At 43.4% G+C, this 19742-nt stretch overlaps 1 protein-coding gene across 1 annotated transcript in view; it reads right to left on the bottom strand.

Annotated features, from left to right (window-relative positions):
• LOC100732189 (leucine-rich repeat-containing protein 37A3-like) overlaps positions 1–18764 on the bottom strand; it is a 44414-nt gene extending 25650 nt beyond the window's left edge. Inside the window, exons 1-7 of the mRNA XM_063242680.1 lie at positions 18723–18764; positions 18179–18278; positions 17909–18059; positions 17141–17304; positions 13169–13212; positions 12194–12262; positions 3684–6128 (exon numbers count right to left, since the gene is read on the bottom strand). Of these exons, the coding sequence (XP_063098750.1) occupies positions 3684–6128; positions 12194–12262; positions 13169–13212; positions 17141–17304; positions 17909–18059; positions 18179–18278; positions 18723–18764 (3015 nt within the window). The remainder of the gene's footprint in view (positions 1–3683; positions 6129–12193; positions 12263–13168; positions 13213–17140; positions 17305–17908; positions 18060–18178; positions 18279–18722) is intronic.
• Positions 18765–19742: the final 978 nt, after the last annotated feature.

Here is a 19742-nt window from a genome sequence, read left to right as displayed (position 1 = left end):
GGAGGGGTGGGGAAAAAGAATGAAGATATATTATGCGCAGGTACAAATCCCCTGGGGCTATTATGCTTAAAGTGTACCAATTAAATTAATTCATTTTTTCAAATCTGTATTATTTTAAAGAGAAGAAATAAAATTTCAAAACAATCATTGAGAAGCCAAGAGTTGTATATATGTCTCACATTATTCTCTTCAAATCAGTTACTCAAAATACATTATATGTTACTCAGAGTCCAAGACATCTGCATTCAGTTGTCCAAACAATAGTAGCACAGATTTCTCTTCAGTGAGATCAGAGAAATCAGTAGGATAACTTTCTTAACTATTGTATCTACCTATCTAGGTATACTTTCTTTCAGCTTCTCACACTAGTGAGACAATACAATTTCCAACAGTGTCTATGAAACTTAAAAAAATAAAACTAAAAAACAATTAAGTTGCAGAGCTGGGGTTTGAACCTAAGGCCTCACACATCTAAGCAAGTGTTTCACTACTGAGCTACACTTCCAATTCCCACAAATTCAATTTTCAGTACATTCACAGAATTTCAATCAAGTAAATATGAGATAAGAGGGCAAGTATCATTTTTCAGAGGTATTCACCTGAAAATTCAGGACCAAGAAGTATCTTAAAGTGATCTGACATACTTGGAGGGAATATACTCACAGTTTCTCAGCCCAATGATATGACTCCCATGTCTTTTTTGGAAGATCATGAATAGCATTTCCTTGGAAATTTCTGTGGAGAAATAGTTTGTATCTTTGAGTAACTGGGAAAAGAATTATCAGAATAAGTAAAAGAATCCTGGCAACCTGGGGGATATGGAAACAGAGAAGACAGCAGTTTTTTAGATTTCCAGAGCAAACAGCTTCCTAGTTTATACAATAAAAAAAAAAAAAAATGAAAGTCCACTTGCACTAAAGATGAGCCTTCTCCTCCAAAGCTGAGCTTCCTATCAATCCAAACTCCTAGATAAATAATGCCTGTCAGTCACTTTTTTTAAAAATTTTATTTAAGAGGAAAAAGAGAAAAACACAAAACAAAACAAAGCGGTGTAAGGGTACCCGTAATACAGAACTACAAAAAAAAAAAAAAAAAAAAAACCAGTAAGAAATCACCTGTTAATAGATTACATATTATCATCTTAGAAATAGTTGCTCAAATCACAGTATCAAAGAATACAAAGTGGACATTCAAACAGAGAGACTGCAAACAGCTGTCAGTCACTTTTAACGTATTTTCCCCAAATCTCTGTGTCTAAGGTGACTCCTATAAACCAACAAGAAAATGAAAAATAATTCCAAAGAAAAAATGGGCCAAAATGCATCATTATTAACAAATAAGAATAAAGAAAGCCTCTGCCAGCTGGCGCCAAAGCTTTGGCTCGGTACCCTTTGTGGAAGCTCTGCAGGCAGTGGAAGGCTAAGGGCAAGAGCAGCATAGAGGAACTAACGTGCTGATGTGGAAAAACCGCTTGGACTTGATGCACAGGGAAGAACAGGAACCAGCAGGCAAGGAGTAAACCATCACCTGGTCAGGGCAAAAATTGCAGAGGAGGAGGAGGAACCCACACAAAACTGGCACCAGGGCTTATCTCCTGTGTGACAGGGTGAGGGAGACAGGTGGTCAAGCATATAAGGGTATGGATCTCACATTATTCCATACACATCTCTGACTCCTTTTTAAAGGAGGTCTATCATGCATTGACAAGAAGTTATTAGGTCAGGAGTAGGGGAGCATGCCTGTGATCACAGCACTCAGGAAGCTGAGGCATGAAGATACCAGTGAACTTGAGGCCAACCTGCCTCGAACCAGGGTTCAGTTCCAATTTTGCGGAAACTCATTCTTTATCCGTCAGCAACAACTTTCCTGTTCAGTTTGCATATACTTTTCCTGAGGATGGCGGGAAAGCAATCAGTCTGCTCATGCGCCTAGTGAACATTTTCCACGTGACCAGATGCATTCTCATTGCTCTGTGCTCACCATGGCCTCAAACAGAACTTGTGCCCCTGAGCATCATACTTGTGGTTCCAGATTCTGGACAATCACAGCTCCTAAGGTCTGCATCCTCTTCTACCCCTTATTATATACACCACGTCCCTTTTAATGTTTTTCCCCTTCCTATCATTTTTCATGTTCTGGAGAAAATGTTATTCTTATGTGTCCTCCAGTGTACTTCCTGATCTGGACATAACGGGATGCTACATATAGAAACCAACAGACAAAGATGATTTCTGCACATAATTCAGGTACTAAATAGTACTAGTAACAGCCAAAATTCATCTATAGCCATGGTGCTAAATCTCGCAGTCTTGTGAAATGGTAAATACTGTAATTTCCATTTTTCAGATAAGGAAGCTGAGTCACAAAGCTAATAACTATACAAAGCTAATGAAAGAGATGTCTATGTTAAAACCCATGTAGTCTGGTTCCAGAATCTGTTCTTGGGGGAGGTGCAAGAGATTGAACCTGGACCCTGCTGCACGTACAAGACAAGCACTCCACCACTGAGCTACACACCAGGACCAGAGTCTACACATACTCGCTTTGTTATATTGTCTCTAAGAAAATGAGGTATGGGGCTGGGGACTTAGCTCTGGGGTATAAGCGCCTGTCTGGCAAGTGCAAGGTTGCGAGTTCAATCCCTGTTACCAAACAAACAAAAAAGAAAAAGAAAAAAAAAGACAGAAAATGAGTTATAAAAGGGTCAGAGCAAAGGTGGAGAGCCTGGGTTAAACAATGGTGTGTGGACTAAGTAAAAATGGGTTAAGGACAAAGGGAAAGAAACCACAAGTACAAAGGAGAGTGGAACAAGGAAAATTTGGAAAAAAAAATGTAAAAGCAGAAGAAAGTCAGTCAGTGGGGACTGGGGAGATGAGGGCTGCCCACGAAGGCCTTGAAAAAAAGCTGCCACATCAGGCCGAATGTAAAGTACAGATGAAGCAAATTCATTCTTACAAGACTGTGAAGGTGTTTTTGATTTCGGGCTCTAGTACAGGAACTCGGTGCAGCTTCTGGATTGGACTGAGACCAACACACGACAGGGTATGGTTTCTGCAGGTGCAGAGCTCACATGTCTTGGTTGCTCTGGTAGTGTTCTGGTTTTTTTGCACAGTTAAACCCTTTTCTGGGGAGTAACTTCCAGAATACGGATTCATGGTATTTTCCTCATCCCAAGATTGAAGCATGACAGGAATTACGCTTGGGCTCCAAGTCTGCAGCTGGTCTGAATATGCAAGGGGCACCTCGGGGTGCTTTGGTGAAGGAGCTTCAGTCTTCTGCAGGGCCACAGAATGCTCAGCCTCTGTAGAAAGTCCTGAACTTATGGTAAAGCTTACATCCAAAGGGTGAACAAGCAATATTGGATGCTGAGCTTGGTCCAGACCTGGGGTTGGACTTGTCATCCCAAGTGACAGTATATGTTGAACTATAGGCTCCAGAGATGGCTCTTGAGATTGATATGGTATCTCTGCTATAACTGGGTAAACTGTATCCTCTAAAGTAGCCAGAGAAGCCATGGAATGATCCAGAGGCACAGAGTAAGCCATGACAGGAGTCAGATTTGGATACCAATGTTGCACTGGGTCTGGTTGTGTGGGTGTCACCTCAGGGTGCTTCTGAGGAACAGTTGTAGTGCTCTGCACAGTCGTAGAATATTTACTCTCTGTAGTGGGTTTAGGACTTACAGTAAACTCTGTGGTCAGTGCTTGAAGTATGACACTGGATGATGTTGGATGCTGAACAGGGTCCTGCCCTGCCCTTGAAAGTGTCATTTCATGTGGCACTAAGAGCTCAGGTATACATTTCTGAGGAGATTGTTGAACCTGAGTGGGGTTTGGCTGCCACACTGGAGATGATTTCTTGGGAAGCAGAGGTTTGGCCTTCTTGGAGAACTCTAGTGGCAGACGCAGGGCTTCGTGCTGTGTTGCAGCAGAAATTAACTCTTTTGGACCATCTAGAGTCTGCGCTTTGACTACTTGCTGAGCCGGAGAAGACTTAGATTTTTCAGAGAACTCTGCATGCTGGAAAGAGGGGCCAATTTGGACGAGAGAAAGTTCAGTAGGAACTTTAAGCCGATCTTCCTGATAGGTGACAGAAGGCTCACTCTGAAGGGTGGGCTTTGTGGTTGTAGTAAGCTCCAGATCCACATGTGTCACTGTGGCTTTAGACAACACTGAATGCTGACTTGGGAGCTTTGTTCCTGTATCTAGAAGTGAATATGTCATATAAGCTGCCAATGGAAGAACACTACTACCCTCGCTCCAAGGCCCTAGAGGCTCAGCTGAGAGCTCTTGCTGGATCATTTGAAGTGTGGCACTCACAGCAGGCTTTGAGGACAGAGATAAGCTCTCCTTCTGTCTTAGAGAATGTTCAGAAAGCTCTTCGGAGTGAACTGGGATCACTTGATCCACCAGAGAATGGTAATCAATTATTAAAGAGTTCGGCTGCTGAGCTACAACACTTTGCTGAACTTTCCAAGGTTCAAAGAGTGTAGACAACATGGAGGACAAATCTGGGGCCATTTGCTGGGAAGATTCAACCTTCACAGGCTCTGCAACTGTAGTAACTTCCATATCCAGAGGCTCGACTCTAAGGGTGAGCAGCTTATGATGGAGACCTGCATCCTCATCTACAGGCTGAAATCTCACCTCATGATGTGGGTCTGGGGTTTCCAGCTGGCTTTGGAGTTGTTCAAACTCTCCAAGATATTTAGAAGGCTGAGCTGGCTGATTATGCTGCCTGGCAGAAGGTTCAAGCACCACATGAGGACCTAGAGGCTGAGCTGGGACCTCTTGATGGAACCTCACAGAAGATTCAACCTCCTTGATAGGCTTTGTAGTTATAATAAGTTCTGCATATGCAGGCTTAACTCCAAATGTAGGCCTGTCATAATGGTGATCTGGAGACAGAAATGTCACTTTGTGGTACAGCAAAGCTTTAGCCACACTCCTTAGAGAGGACTCTGAAGTTTGAGCATCTTCCTGGACTGGAAGTCTGCCTTCATTAACAGACTTTATAGGCTGAGCTGTGGCCTCAGGCTGGCTCTTTAGGTACTCAACTTCTTCAGTCACCTCAGAAAATGGAACTGGATGCTTCTGCTCACTAGGAGAAGGCTCCTTTGCCAAAGGAGGTCCTAGAGGTAGATGGAGAATCTTCTGTTGGAATAGAGTTGTTTCCACCTCTTCAGGATTCTCTAGAGATTGCCCCGGGGACTGCAGCAGCCTGAGAGAAGGATGAGTCTCCTTATCGTTTTCCATAGTTGCCACTACCTCCATATCCACAGGTCTAAAGATGAAACTGGGCAAATGCAGGAGATGAGTTGACATGCTACTTGCGGATGGAACACCGAACTCCTGATTCTCTGACAGCTGATGTAAACCATCCTCAGTAAAAAGCTTATGCTGACGTAGGGCCTCCCACTGGGTTAAAGAAGGTAAGACCTCTTCAGCAGGCTGTGAATGCTCACATGGGCCTTTTCCCAGAGGTAGAGAGGATTGGACTTGGGGAGCCTCTAGATTTTTAGTCCAGGCCTCCACCTGGTATTGTGATGATTCCTTGTGCTCACAGGGCTGTGCACGCTCATCTGGATTCTCCAGATATCCCGAATGTAGGCTGTCATGATCAGCTTTATCCGTACTTAGATCCACAGTATTGTCCTTCAAGGTTTGTTTCTGATGCTCAGGATACTCTGATAGATAAGGAGCTCCAAAAACCTCCTTAGCAAGTTGCCAAGGCTGAGCTATACCCTTCAGTTTCAGGGGTGAAACTAAGTGTGATGCTGTTGAGCTCTTAATCGCTAGAGGTGGAACAAGTACTTGTGACTGGTGGTCTGCAGCCTGCTCTAAAGGAGAAGTCCCCATCTTTCTTTGGAGTTGAGGAGGCAGAGCTAGGCCTTCATTCTCATGCCTGTCTAGCATTGGATGCACCTCTGGGATCCTCTGTGGCCCAACCAACTTGTCATGCAGACCCTGATGCAGAACAGCAAACTTATCTGGATCTGGCAGTGACTCTCCAGTTGACTCTTTAGGTGTAAGCAAATTCTTCATCGGTGCAGAGGATCCTGGGTAATCCAATTGCTCTGGATCTGCTGGAACTGTAAGAGCATGTTGTGGTTTAGGTGAAGGACTGGACTTGTAGGGAAAAAAGAAAAAATTACGATCTACTGGCTCAATGTCCCACTGGATTGGCAATTGAGCCCACTCTGGATGTGGGGCTCCCATGACCACTAGCCACAACTGTGGCCAAATCATGAGCCCTGGAGCCCAGAAGGGCAATATAAACATCATAGGATAAGGCTTGGTCATGAAGACCTAGACCAGTGGTGTGCCAGAAAAACACTTGCTGGAATGTTTGTGGTGGCCACTTATATTGCCAGTGCCTTCGTAACCATGTACATTGTGTTCTGTCCCACCATTTGTGACATCATTGTTTAAGAAACAATTAGGTTCTCCAGGCTGGGGATTTAGCTCAGGGGCATAAGCGCCTGCCTTGCAAGCAGGCAGTCGTGAGTTCAATCCCCGGTACCAATAAAAAGGAAAAAGACACACACACACACACAAAAAAAACAATTAGGTTCTGGCCCAGATGGGCTTACCATGGCCTCAGTGAGCCTTTTGCTACACTGGCCAGGCCCAACTTCCTGCCTCCAGCAGAGGTGACATCAGTGTCCCGCAGGTGACATCAGTGTCCCGCAGGGCTACTCCCCATATCGAGGCAGGATTTGGGCCTCAGACTTGGGTAGTCCTGTCTTCAGCAGCCCCTTGAGTGGGGCAGGACAGAGCTCCATGGAGGTCACAGGGCTGGGCCTCTGTACACTCAGAAGTAGTAACCCAGTCCAGCAACTTAAGTTTTTCTTGCTCCAAGCCACAATCTAGGAGAAATCCTTCCTCCTTTGGGGATGCAGGTTCTAGGAAATCCAGCTGACCTCCAGAATGAGGACTAGTTAGGGCAGCAGACAGGAGAATACACAATATGGTGGTTTATTCCACAGAGTTGTCATTTGCTCTATTCTCTATCCAGTTCCATGTTTGGTGATTCATTTCCCTGTTAGGCTGGGGCTGCATATACTCTGTGATGATGCGTAGTGCTTGCAGGAAGGCTTTTGGAGGTGAGCAGTTGGATCTGAGAGGAAGGATTTGAGTCAGTGCTTTCCATTAGCATGTGAGAACTCTCCCTGCCCTACCAGGCCTCAACACTTCCATCCAGATGTGACAGTGCCCTTTTTCACACCACACATGGGAAGACTCTTTTAATGTTAAAATCCTCAAGTTAAATAGTTCTCTTGAAACACTGCTATAAACCAACTTCTTTCACAGCCCTTCTTCAACCATTTATTGCTTGACTTTTACCTGACACAACCCAGGCATGGGAAACTCAAGAAGAGGCTCGATTCATCCTCTTACCTCTCCTGGCCTGCACATAGTAATGGTTTTAAAATAGAACTGATTCCAAAAGTCACCTCATTTAGGGGGATTTGGTGTTAAAATCTGATTTTGAAAATCAATACTAACTTGCTCATCTCACATTTTACAAGAAGCTACATGCCTTAAAGTTTAAAGCTTCCTCGACTTTTTGTTTAAATTCAACTATAATCTTTCTTTAACAAGGAAAAAACTTCAGGTACTTTTCTACAAGACAACTATGTTCTCTACCTTTTCAAAGACTTCACAACTTTTCAGTCAAAAATTCCCAAATTAAGTCACACTGCCATGGAACAGGTTTTTGCCTCTTCCTTTCTAAATTTCTTAAGTATAGTAAATAGTGACAATTTTCTTTTAGAAATTACTAAAATTGGAAAACTAATCCTTGGTTAAAGGTTTTGTACAACTGAGTCACAGAAAGATTCTCTGGCAAAATATTCTACTCACTCAGGTGATGCTGACACCTAGGTAATATGTTATATTGGGAAGACAGGAGAGTGTTCCAAGCTGTAGCACAATTATAGTTACACTGATCCCAGAAATCCTGTTTGAGAGGGGCTCTTACGGGGCCTGTGTTTAAGCAGCTGACTTTCCTAAGCCCTTTACAGGGAGCCTAGCTGCTCACTCAGGTGCACAACTGCAGAAGTATCTGAGAGGCCAAACTTCAAACAAGGAGTCAGGGCCAGCACCAGAAACTCCCTGTATCAGAAGCAGTCTCCAGTTTCATGCTTTCCTGAGCCATATCTGCAGTCTTCCAAAGCCTGCTGGGCTTTTTGTGATAGTGCTGTTTTATTCCTTGCTATATTGCGCACTGAACCCAGACGTCTCACATGCAAGCAAGTGCACCACGACGAGGCTGCCCCCAGCCCTTCTGGTACTTATCCAGTACTGCTGGTTGTTCAATCAGGGCCCCACCGTCATTCTGTCCTCATGCTTTCATGTCCTCATACTTGAATTAAATCCTGAAGGTCCTCCCCACTTCTGGCATCAGCCTCTCCTCCCTGTATTCCACTGCTATTTTATCACTTTTTCAAAGTGAACAAGCAATAACTCAGAACTTTTCTTGTAATAGAACCTTCTTCATAACCGTGGTGGCACCCAACAATGAGACAATCCTTTGATTTTGAAAAGCAGAAAAAAGAAAACACTTTCCTAGAAATGCCCTCCTCTCATACTTCAGTTTTAACCTAATTATTTGTTTTAAAATATGTATGAAATATCTACTTCCTACATTTCTTTCAATGAATTTTGTGATCTTAGAAACAGGAACCAAGGATCAATGACAGGAATTTGGAAACAAAAATGTTCTAATGATTGAACAGTAAGCCATTATGTGTGTTCAAGGTGAGTTCAAATCTATGCTAGGGACCACCGGACAAGGAGATGCCTCATGTTAGAAGCAAGGGGCAATTTTCTGTTCTCCAAGAACCAAAATGTCTCCAGCTTCTGTGAGCAAAATTTCAGAGAAAGCCCTGCAAACTTTTATTGACACAACCCAGCCTGCGAACCTTGCAGACAACACTGCTTTCCTTAAAGCAAACCAGTGCCACAGCACTCCGGGTCTAAGGAGTTCTGAGTTACTATGAGGGATACCATAGCATATTATGAGAGGTCACAAGGAGAACAATTATACACAAGACACGTGACTTAAAGTGCTATTTATAATGGCCACTCAGGGAGTCAAATACAAAGAAAACGCAGGAGATCTCTCCACACACTGAGACCTAGCAAATGCAGCCAAAAGCCTGGATCGCATGGCAGTCACCTTCATGGGTTCAGCTGAAAACCTAGAGCCCATGTCAATGCCCCTTATGAGGCCAGTTGGAGACCTAGAGCCCACAACAATGACTCATGCAAGTCTGTTGCATGGATCTGGGCGGGAAGGCCCAAAGGTCACTGATGGAAGCCACAAAGTCTGTGCAAGCAGGACAAAGATCAGTGCCATTCGGTTGAGGGTCTGTACTGGAGCCAGGAAGCAGCACTCAAAGTAAGGACCCAGCCTCCACCAAAAAGCATATCTCAGTGACAACGAGGTCCCGAGCTCCTCTCAGCTGAGCTCCTATCAGGAAAGCAGCATGATGAGCTTCTTCTGGAGACTGAAGAGCACATATCTCCCCCTCCCCAGGGTCAAGAAGTGATGTACAAAGTAAGGACGGGGGCTCGCCCGAAGTGAACTGCAGCCATTCTCAGTGACAAGGTCCTGAGCTCCTCTGATAACAGCAAGGTTCATATCAGGGAAGCCAGCATGACAAACTCCTCCAGGAGAACCAACAGCTCCAAGAAAACCAAGAGCTCCAATCCACAACACTTAGGAGAACCCACACTGCTACTGTCTTCTCCACCTTTTCCTTTTATGCTGGCAAAAGGCCTCAGGTAGACCCTCTACACTCAGCACCATGCGGATTCAGTTCAGTTGGTGTTTAAATTGACCATAGTTTTCAGTCCACCACAGAAGAATAAACTACCTACTTGCTTTTTTTTTTTTTTTTGGTACTAGGGATCAAGCTCATGACCTTGTGCTTGCCAGGCAGGTGCTTATACCACTGCTACATTCCTGGCCCTATCTATTTTTTCTTAAAAGTTGTTACAGAGAGTTGACAGTTGATGGAAATTCCAGCGTGGGCTTAGCCTCCTCTTGAAGAGCTACCAGCTTTATTTCCAGGAGACTATGCCAAAGGACCTACATTCTGCTACCAACATCCACCTTGAACTAAAGAAAAAAGAAAGACAATTCCCTTGAAGTGACTACTCTATGAGTGGTAGCTAAGACCGTGGGTTTGTGTCAAGCCTGAATTTAAATCCTTTCTGTGCCTCCTTTCAGGTCTATGACTTTGGGTTATGAGTTGCTAAACCTCTGTGTAGCTAACTCCACAGGAATGCAGTGGAGGGAAAATGGTCCCCGCATCTGGGACTCAGCACGCCATGCCAACCCGTGGCCTGGCAGGGTCTGGTCAGTGTCAGCAATGGCTCCATGGGAGGCTTTCAATGCAGCATTGCATGGAAGCTTCTCTGCATGGCCTCTGCCCCCATGAAACCTCTCTTCCCACCCATTTTACAGCAGCACAGATGGTAATAGCCAGATCTGTGAAACAATCTAGATGCCTATCCCCTGAGGAAGGTAAAAAAGATGTGGTATTTTTCTACAATGGAGTACTACTCAGCCATAAAGAATAAAATGGACACTTATAGGTAAATGGATGCAATCTGAGAACACACTCATTAGTGAAATAAATAAAACACACGTGTGTAAACATAGCTTCATTAGTGTGACAGGCTGAAAGAAAAAACATATATGTGTATGTATATAAAAAAAACAGTTGATATAGTTATGCTATGGATTTCTCCAAGTTTGCTGAAGAGAAAGCTTTGTGCTGGTGCTGGAAAATTGAATGCACATGTCTTGTGCTCTGGGTGAATGATTTGGGGATGACAATGCACGATGTATGTACCATTGCTGCCCCCGATTGACATTATCTTGAAATTTTGTACTTTTCTTCTTTTTCCATCTATGAATAAAATAGATTTTTAAAAAAGCTAGCACCCTGGGAAGCAAAGGCAAGGGATCTCAGGTTCAAGCACTGCCTGTGCAACACAGTGAAACTCTGTCTAAACAGTTAAAACTAAGAATCAGGGATATAACTCAGAGGCACAGCACCTGCCTGGCAAGTGCGAGATCCTGAGTTCAATTCCCAGCATCAAAAATACCTATATTAGTAAATTTTAAAAAGAATAAAAATGAAGAACACCCTGGCTTACAAAGTAAGATGACGGTCAGTTTTGATTGTATAGGGAGACCCTGTCTCAAAAAAGAGAAACAATAATTTAAACCAACACACAAAAAATTAAAGCATGTTGTATAAATGTACCTACTCCTTAAGGTGAACATGAATGTCATGCCCTTGAAACAGTTACTAAAAAAACAAAATTTTAAAATAGGCATAGCTGGGGATATAGCTCAGTGGAAAGCCCCTGGTTCAATGCAGAGTATCACTAAAAAACAAACAAAAACCAAATCCCATCTCAAAAAAGACAATAAACAAAACAAAAAGCAAAAAACCCAGATGTACCTCCATAAAGAGTACACTCAAACCATGATACTGTATGGACCATACTATAATTCAAGATTGATTACACAGGCTTAAAACACACGGTTGCCCCACCCAATTGTTAGCTGCAGAATTCTCAAAGTGTCTTCTACACCCATCTTCTTATTCCTCCCCACATGCATACAACTTTCAGCTTAGCTGCTCTACAATATCAATACTACCACTTTCGAGATGAAACTTGATTTCTCACTGCTTTTCAAAGTTCATTTTTAAAAAAAGTTCATCTCCTTAATGTTTAGGTTCCTAGGAAAAATATGTATGATTCTTTTTACAGTCTCTAACAAAATGTCACATTGCTTTGGGTGTCTTGTAATGATTTCAGACAGTATGTGGAAAAGAACTAGAAGGTTGAGCACGGTGGTACACAACCACAAGCCCAGCACCTTGAAGGCTGCGGGTGGATGGGATCAGTGGAAGTTTGAGAGCAGCCTGGGTCACAGAGTGAGTTTAACGCCAGTCTGAACTGCACAGTAAAACTCCATCTCAGAAAAACCAAGAAAAAGGAGGAAAAGAAGGGAAGGAAGAGAAGAAAGAAAGGAAAAAAGAAAGAAAAAAGAAAAAAAGGAAAGCAAGCACTGGAGACAACATTGTTGGCACAGGAAATACAAAGAAACAGCAGAGGACGGCAAAGACTCCTTACATATTATGATGAGATTATCCCAGGCTTACCGGGAGAACTTCAACAAAAAGGATCTCATACAGGTTCCAAATTAGCTCCATCACTGACAAAATGGAGACCTATTGAAGAAACAAAAGCAGGTTTTAACAAAAAATACTCAGATGTGTTCTTAGAGCACATGAATACATCAAGATGTAAATCACATGACCGCCATTCACTCACCCACCAGTTCCTGGCCTCCCTCTCAGAGAATTTCCCACAGGGCAGACAGTGTGAGCATTTCACATGCTGATCTGTAGACCACCATTATTTTGATGGTTCTGATTTCATTTTTAATGTGCATTAGAAATATAGAAGAGTGTACTCATGAGTTTCATGAATTATAATTTAGGAAGACAATAGGGAAAAAGGAGGACACTTCAGAAAAAAAGGAAGTGGAGTATGGTGGTGCATGCCTGTAACTCCTGCACCCAGTGGCTGAGGCAGGAGGGTCACTACAAATTTGAGGCCAGTGAAAACTTATCTCAAAGACCACACTGGAAAAAAAAAAAAAAAAGAAAGAAACGACAAAGGAGATGCCCGGGGTGTCCAGGAATGTTTGTGCATGCTATAAACCCAGCACTCAGGAGGCTGAGAAAGGAGGATCACTGAGGGTTCAAGGCCAGCCTGAACTGCACAGGGGAACAAGGGAGAGAGACACAGAGACAGAGACAGAGACAGAAACAGAGAGAGAGAGACAGAGAGAGTTTTCAGTAATTCTGAAGTTCATATTGCAACAACTGAAGTTTAGGAAACAATGTATTAATGGCAAAGCCCAGGCTAGAGCTGTAGCTGAATGGCAGAGCATGTGCTTAGCATGCACGTGGCCCTGGGTTTCATCCCCAGAACTGAATGAAAACCACAAAGAAAGCAAAGCCCAATACAGGGTGGAGGATAGAGCTCAGCGGCATAGTACTTGTCTGGCAAGCATGAGGTCTCAAGTTTGATTCCTGATTCAAAAAAAAAAGGCCAATATAAAATGTTACCTGCACTTTCCCACCATCCTTCTGTCTCCACGTGCCATCATCCGCTGTTCAGAAGGAAAAAGAAATGCTTTACTGACCAGAGACAAGGTTTTATTCCTTATTTATTATCGAGTTTGGACCAAGAATCCAGTGAGGGAAGAAATCCTATGAGTCATCTCCCCATTCTAATTAGAGTGTAAGTAGTTATAGCTGAGCAGAATTCATGAGTTTTTGTGACTAAAACACCAAAACTGAAAACTCAGATGATTATTTATCCAGCAGATCTTTGTCAATGTTAGACACTGAAAGGGCACCAGGAAATTGAGGATGATCCCTGCCACCTCAAGTAGGTGCCTGTCTATCTAGAAAGAAAAGACTTCTGCTATGCCAGTAACTGCAGAGCCACACTACACAGGTGCCAAACACTTAGCCATACCAAAAAAAAAAAAAAAAAAAAAAAAAACCACAAGAAAACAAAAGGCAGCTCCTGGTACCTGGCTGTTGAATTGGTGGCCACTGGCTCGATCTTTTGCAGCAACTAGCAAGACAAAACAGAACATTTTAAGTGAACAATGAAACTTGCAGACTCATTATTGTAGTATCTACCAGAATCTGTTGCTTCTACCCTTGATTCTTTCAAAGATTATTTTCATTCTACATGTTTTTTGTTTGTTTTCCCCTCTGCCATGCCACTCTCCAGATGATTCTGTTGTGATAGTTTCTTTTCTTTCTTTCTTTGAGACAGGGTCTCACTCCATAGTTCAGGTTGTCCATGAGCTTACTATGTAGCCCAATTTTACCTCATGGCAATCCTCCCTGCCTCAATCTCCCAAGTGCTGAGACTATGGATCACTAGATGGTTTTTTAAATGCCTATTTCAGACCAGGGATTTAGCTCAGTGGTGTAAGCACCTGCCTGACAAGCTTGAGGTCATGAATTCAACCCCCAGAACCAAATAAAATAAAATTCTTTAATTCCAATCTCTTTGTTGTAGATCAGTGATTCACAAGCCAACCCCATAAGTTACATGTACCACTTTCAACTGAAATGCGGCCTCTGATAAAACGCATCACCTTGTTATTACAAAGTCTGTCAGGAACAGGCAATCATGTGGCTCTCATGGTTATAGTGATTTTCAATCACCAGCATCAAAGAACCAGTAACGGACTTTCCAAAGAATCTTACTTTGGCCCCTGACCACACAGCCCCCCACACGCACACACCATCCTTACTTGCAACCTGGTGCATCTCCTCCATATATGCTCACATCACAGATCGGTAGTTCTTACTCACTGAACCAATCTATGAGAAATGAGAACACATTCAAGTTAAATCAGGAGCATCTTGTGGTTCCAGAGAGTAAGAGAGAGCTCAATAAAGGTGTGAACTTGATAAAGGAAGGGCAGCGCAACCCAAAGTCTGACATAATCCAAAGATGGAAAAACCTGAATGACACAATAAATATGCTTTAAAATAAATACCGGAATCTAGGCTGCTGTAGATGAGATTTATTGATAATCACTAAAATGAATGGCTAACATTTAAGGAGAAATAGGATGTACATTAGCTCAAAGTTCCTTCCCTAAGGCACTTATTAGTGACAAAGAAAAATAGAGGTAACTTTACAGCAAAGAAATGATATAGATCAAATGATTGAGGTCAAGGTCATCAGTAATAAAACAGCATAAGAACACATTACCACTTTGGTGCTATCCTCACTAACACATGGCATGTCCAAGTATGAGAATTCCTCTGACAAACACAAACTGAGACATGTTCCATGAGACAATTGATCGCTATTCCTCCAAAGTAGGAAGATCGTGAAAAAGACTGAGTTAGGGAAAAGGCAACCTCAGGAGGGAAAACTGGGAAAACTGATATTGCCTTCAGTTGACCATACGGATCAATATCAATCTTTGTTTCCTAGTTTTAATAATGACATAATATAATTGTATAAGAGATTAAGATTAGGGAAACTGAGTAATAAATAAAACAGAAACCATTTTTTAACTTTTCTGGAAATCTGGACAAAATAACTAAATTAAATAAATAAATATGAAACACAACTAGTTCAAGCCAGACATGGTGACACACGCCTGTAATTCCAGCACTCTGCGAAGCAAGATCAATCACAAATTCAAGCCCAGCTTGAACAACTTAGTGAGACCCTGTCTTGTCCCAGCCTGTGGGTGAGTTAAGGTAGACACTAGAGGGGGAGTGGGGATGAGAAGAGATAAGAGACACGAAGATTGGAAACAAGACAGGATTCTGATCAAATCTCGTTTATTCAAAGAAATAGTAACGAATATGTAGGGTATTGGAGAAAGAGGGAGTTGGGCTCTGAGACATCAGCAGGTGACCTATACACAGTGGCAAGACCAGGGATTATAAGGTAATTCAAATCTCCCGTGCTCGGGTTCATAAGGTGGGCTGATTAGCACAATCTCTAAGTGGGCCATACAGGCTAGGCAAGGAGAGAAACTTAACTACCAAATGGAAACTTAACTCCTGGAGGAGGTTAAGGTGGCTGCTGCTTGTAGATATAAGGCAGCAGCCAATTACAGGGCTTTCCACAGATCCGCCTTTACTTTAAAATATAAGAGGCTGCATCCTTGAGGAGACTGTGCCTGTCTTGGGTCAGGGCGCTTCCACAGGGGGGCCAACCAAGCCTTACCCATTATTGGAAGGCAGGGCAGCAAGAGGCCCAGTTCCTGTCTTAGGTGGTGGTTGGCGTCCCGTGTGAGGCCCAGTTGCCCGTCTCTGGCTATCCAGTCTACCGCACCAAGGCAAGAGAAATGGAGTGGGCAGCATGCTTTCACAAAGCATTATCATAACACAGTTTTGCAGGCTCCCCATAATTTTCTCTATCAGCCATTTTAAGCCTGTGGTAATGGACCTGTATAGGTTGCATTTTTATGGCACCCACCTGTTGTTTGACAAAAGCCATCAATTTATTAAAAAAAAAAGGCCCAATGAAAGTAAAATCAATAGTCCAAGCAATGGTCCAACTAATTATAGAATTGCAGTTATTGAGGGTGACAAACCCAACATCAATGTCAGAGGTATCATTAGGTGAACTTCCCTGGAAGTAGGGGGAATCTCTGAAACCTATAAGCTGCTCCTTATCTGGGGATGAGGATCAGTATGCTTTTACTCTAAAGAGATGAAATCTGTGAAATGGCTACCAGAACAATTGGTTAAACAAGTAGATCAAATGCAACAAATAGAGGATAATGTTACAGACAACTCCAGGGACAAAAATGACCCCTGAGAGATTTTTCCTTCCCACAAATATAATACACATTTGATAAAAATCTCAAACATTATGTAACCTTCCCACAAATATAATACATATTTGATAAAAATCTCAAACCATTATTTTACCTCCCTGAGAGATTTTTCCCAGCTCTTGTTTTTCAGAAGATGGAACCGACAGCCTGGATCCTGTTCCTTGGGATTATGATGATTCTACCGCTGCCAGAAAAGGGAGGCTTAGGACCCCCTCACTATGCAAGGGCTCTGAGTGCCACTCTGTTCGGTTCCCCATGTGATTGAAAGGGAAGTATAGTTAAAACTAAGCCCACCTCTTACACTAGAATGACAAATTGCAATGATAAGATGGCATACCTTCGACACTGCTCCCAAGTGGGAGGAAGCAATACACAAAAATGGTTAAGTCTCCCCAAGCCTCCTATAACCCTCAATAATAAGGATGAATTAGACCCATGTCCTGACTTAAAGGCCATTACCAGGACCTTTTCAGGTCCAAAGAGGTGGCAATAATCTATAAGCACTGTGCCAACCCATTTCCACTGTTTGGGATTGATAGTGCCTTGAGTAAGAAACCAAGGGCAAACCTCTTTTATAAAATCAAAGTATAGGCATAATTGCTCAATATTCACCTTGACTCCTCACGCCTTTAAAGCTTTTACTACATTTTCAACAAAAATCTCATATTGGCTAATTTCTTGTCCCACACTGCTATGCTCTTACCAAGGATCAGCGCGGCATGGGAGGTCCCCACGTTGTCAGCTCCTCTATTTCCTTTTCCTTTTTCTACTTTGGGCACACGAATAGCGTCACTCACAGAGTCCCCCAGTTTTGTGCCCCACGTTGGGTACCACTTGTCCCGGCCCACAGGTAAGGCAAGGTAGACACTAGAGGGGGAGTGGGGATGAGAAGAGACAAGAGACACGAAGACTGGAAACAAGACAGGATTCTGATCAAGTTTGGTTTAATCAAAGAAACAGTAACAAATCTATAAGGTATTGGGGGAAGAGGGAGTTGGGTTCTGAGACATCAGCAGGTGACCTATAAACAATGACAAGACCAGGGTTTATAGGGTAATTCAAATCTCCCTTGCTTGGGTTCAGGAATGTAGCACAGTGCAAAGGTGCTAGGTTCAACTCTCAGTATCAAAGAAAAAAGGAAGAAAGAAAGAAAAGAAGGAAGGAAGAAAATAAATGATAGATAAGTAAAGAAGAGACAGGAGTGGTGAAAGATGACAATGTGGACAGAGTTCCAGGAAAGACATGAGCAGGGTGGCATGGAAGGTACATGCAGGCTGGAGGGGCTCCAGGCGGGGGTGAGGAGGCACTGTGTGCATAGAGGCAGCCTGGCACAAGCTACAAGCACATTCCAGAGAAAGCACTGCAAGTGCAAAGGCCCAGAGATAGGCTCTAGCAGGCTCAAGGAGCAGGGGGAACGGCCTTAACTCTAAGTGCCAAGGAAGGGCATCAAGGGTTTTCAGGCAGGGAATACCATGGTATGATCTCTACATTGTTAAGATCCTCCTGGTAGTTCGTACAGAGAATGGGCTGGGTGGGCTGCGGATGCAGAGGCAGCGAGACCACACGGGCAACTCTTGCCAAGGGAATTCCAGAGAAAAGCTGATAATGGATTAGGATGTCGGCTGCAGAGGTAGAAAGCAGAGAATGGATTCAAGAGATCTTTTGGGAGAAGACTCAACTGCGCTCACTCATGAGAGTGAAATGAAATGACAGACGGGCTTTGTTGTCATCAGACACTCACTGTCTGGCAGCTGACCCAGGGAGGACACTGCCCACAGCCTGGAACATAAAGGGGCTGCACCTTCAGCCTGGCTCTTGCCTTCAATGAGGTGACCAACTAGCTGGAAGTAAAATGTTTAAAACATGATTTTAGAAGGGCTAAAGTACTTAGTACTTGTCCAGGACAAAATAACAGCCACAGATAATTCACACCACAAATGAGAAAGAGGGGTGTGAATGCTGAGTGCATGTTCACCTGTCTCCAACAAAGCAGAATGGAGACGGATGTGCATTCTAGGGAAGAGTACTGGGAGGGGGTGAAAACATTCAGGATGTAAAGTGCCATGGGAAACTGAGCTGTCTGGTCCTTTTCTCGTCTCCTTTCCCAGCCGAGCTGCGAGGTTCAGCAAGGTTCACTTCTTTATCCCACCCAGCACAGGATGGAGACAAATCTACTTATAGCAAGTGGAGCAAACTGTGGGAATCTGCAACCTACACCAAGCACCTAGGCCAAGCCCAAAGCTTAGGCCCAAGAAATACAGGCAGAAAGCAGCTTTTCCCCTCACGGTCACCTCCTCACTAAGGCAGTGTATGGATGCTGGACCCATTATGCACATCCCAGGCCTCCAGCCCGGAAGGCTGCCCTCCTCTCCCCACCACCTGCTGTTTTGGGACTGTGACATTGTACTTACACCTGCACTTCCACTAACAACAGCTGAATGGGGCTACTGAGATTAGGCAACCTGACTTTCTGGGAAGACTGCTTCAGAACCACACTCAGTGTCCTCTGGAACTAAAGCATCGTCATGGAGTATAAACTCCCAGAGTCCCCTACCCATAACCCACAGGCTCCAGGTCCTTTTGGATATGGACACTGGCTCAGGTTGGCCTCTCTTCCTCACACTCCTAGAGGCATTGCAGTTCAGAGAGCCAATATGATTTCTCCAAGTGCTGCTTAAAGCCAAGCATATATCCACCCTTATCTCCTTTCCAGCTTCCTTCCTGAGCCACCAGCCTATGCCTTCAAAGCTCCAGAATTGTTTACTGCTTGTGCAAATTACGAACAATGAGAGTAGTTATCTTGATGAAATTCTATAACACTCTTAGAACTATGCATTTCCATCTTTTTTTTTTAAATCGGTACCAGGGATTGAACCCACGATTGCCTGCTAGCAAGGCAAGCGCTTATGCCACTGAGCTAAATCCCCAGCCCCTGCATCTCCATCTTTAATATGCAGGACTCACAAGGAGATCTTGTTACACCAGACTCTTTGACAAAATGACTCTGGCTAGGTCTGAGATTTGTCTGTACTTCTAACAAGTACCTTAGTAATAATGATGAATAAATCATGGACCATGTCATGGACAGGAAGCTCTTATACCAGAAGGAAGCATCCCAGGGAGTCCTTCCATAATCTTCATCCATCTGGTTTTAAGGTCTCCCAGCTTACTTCCTAGTAATTACATAGATCTGATATGATGCTGTACACAACAAGGTCTGGTTAATGAACCAATTTTAATGAAGCATTTTCTACTCAATGGTGTCTAAATTCATGTGAGAAATGAGGGTATGGCACCAAAGATTA

This window comes from Cavia porcellus, unplaced genomic scaffold, assembly GCF_034190915.1.
Source record: "Cavia porcellus strain 051 isolate PalLab524CR breed Dunkin Hartley unplaced genomic scaffold, mCavPor4.1 scaffold_32, whole genome shotgun sequence".
Taxonomy (NCBI): Eukaryota; Metazoa; Chordata; class Mammalia; order Rodentia; family Caviidae; genus Cavia; species Cavia porcellus.
This window is presented reverse-complemented; position numbering and strand designations above follow the sequence as displayed.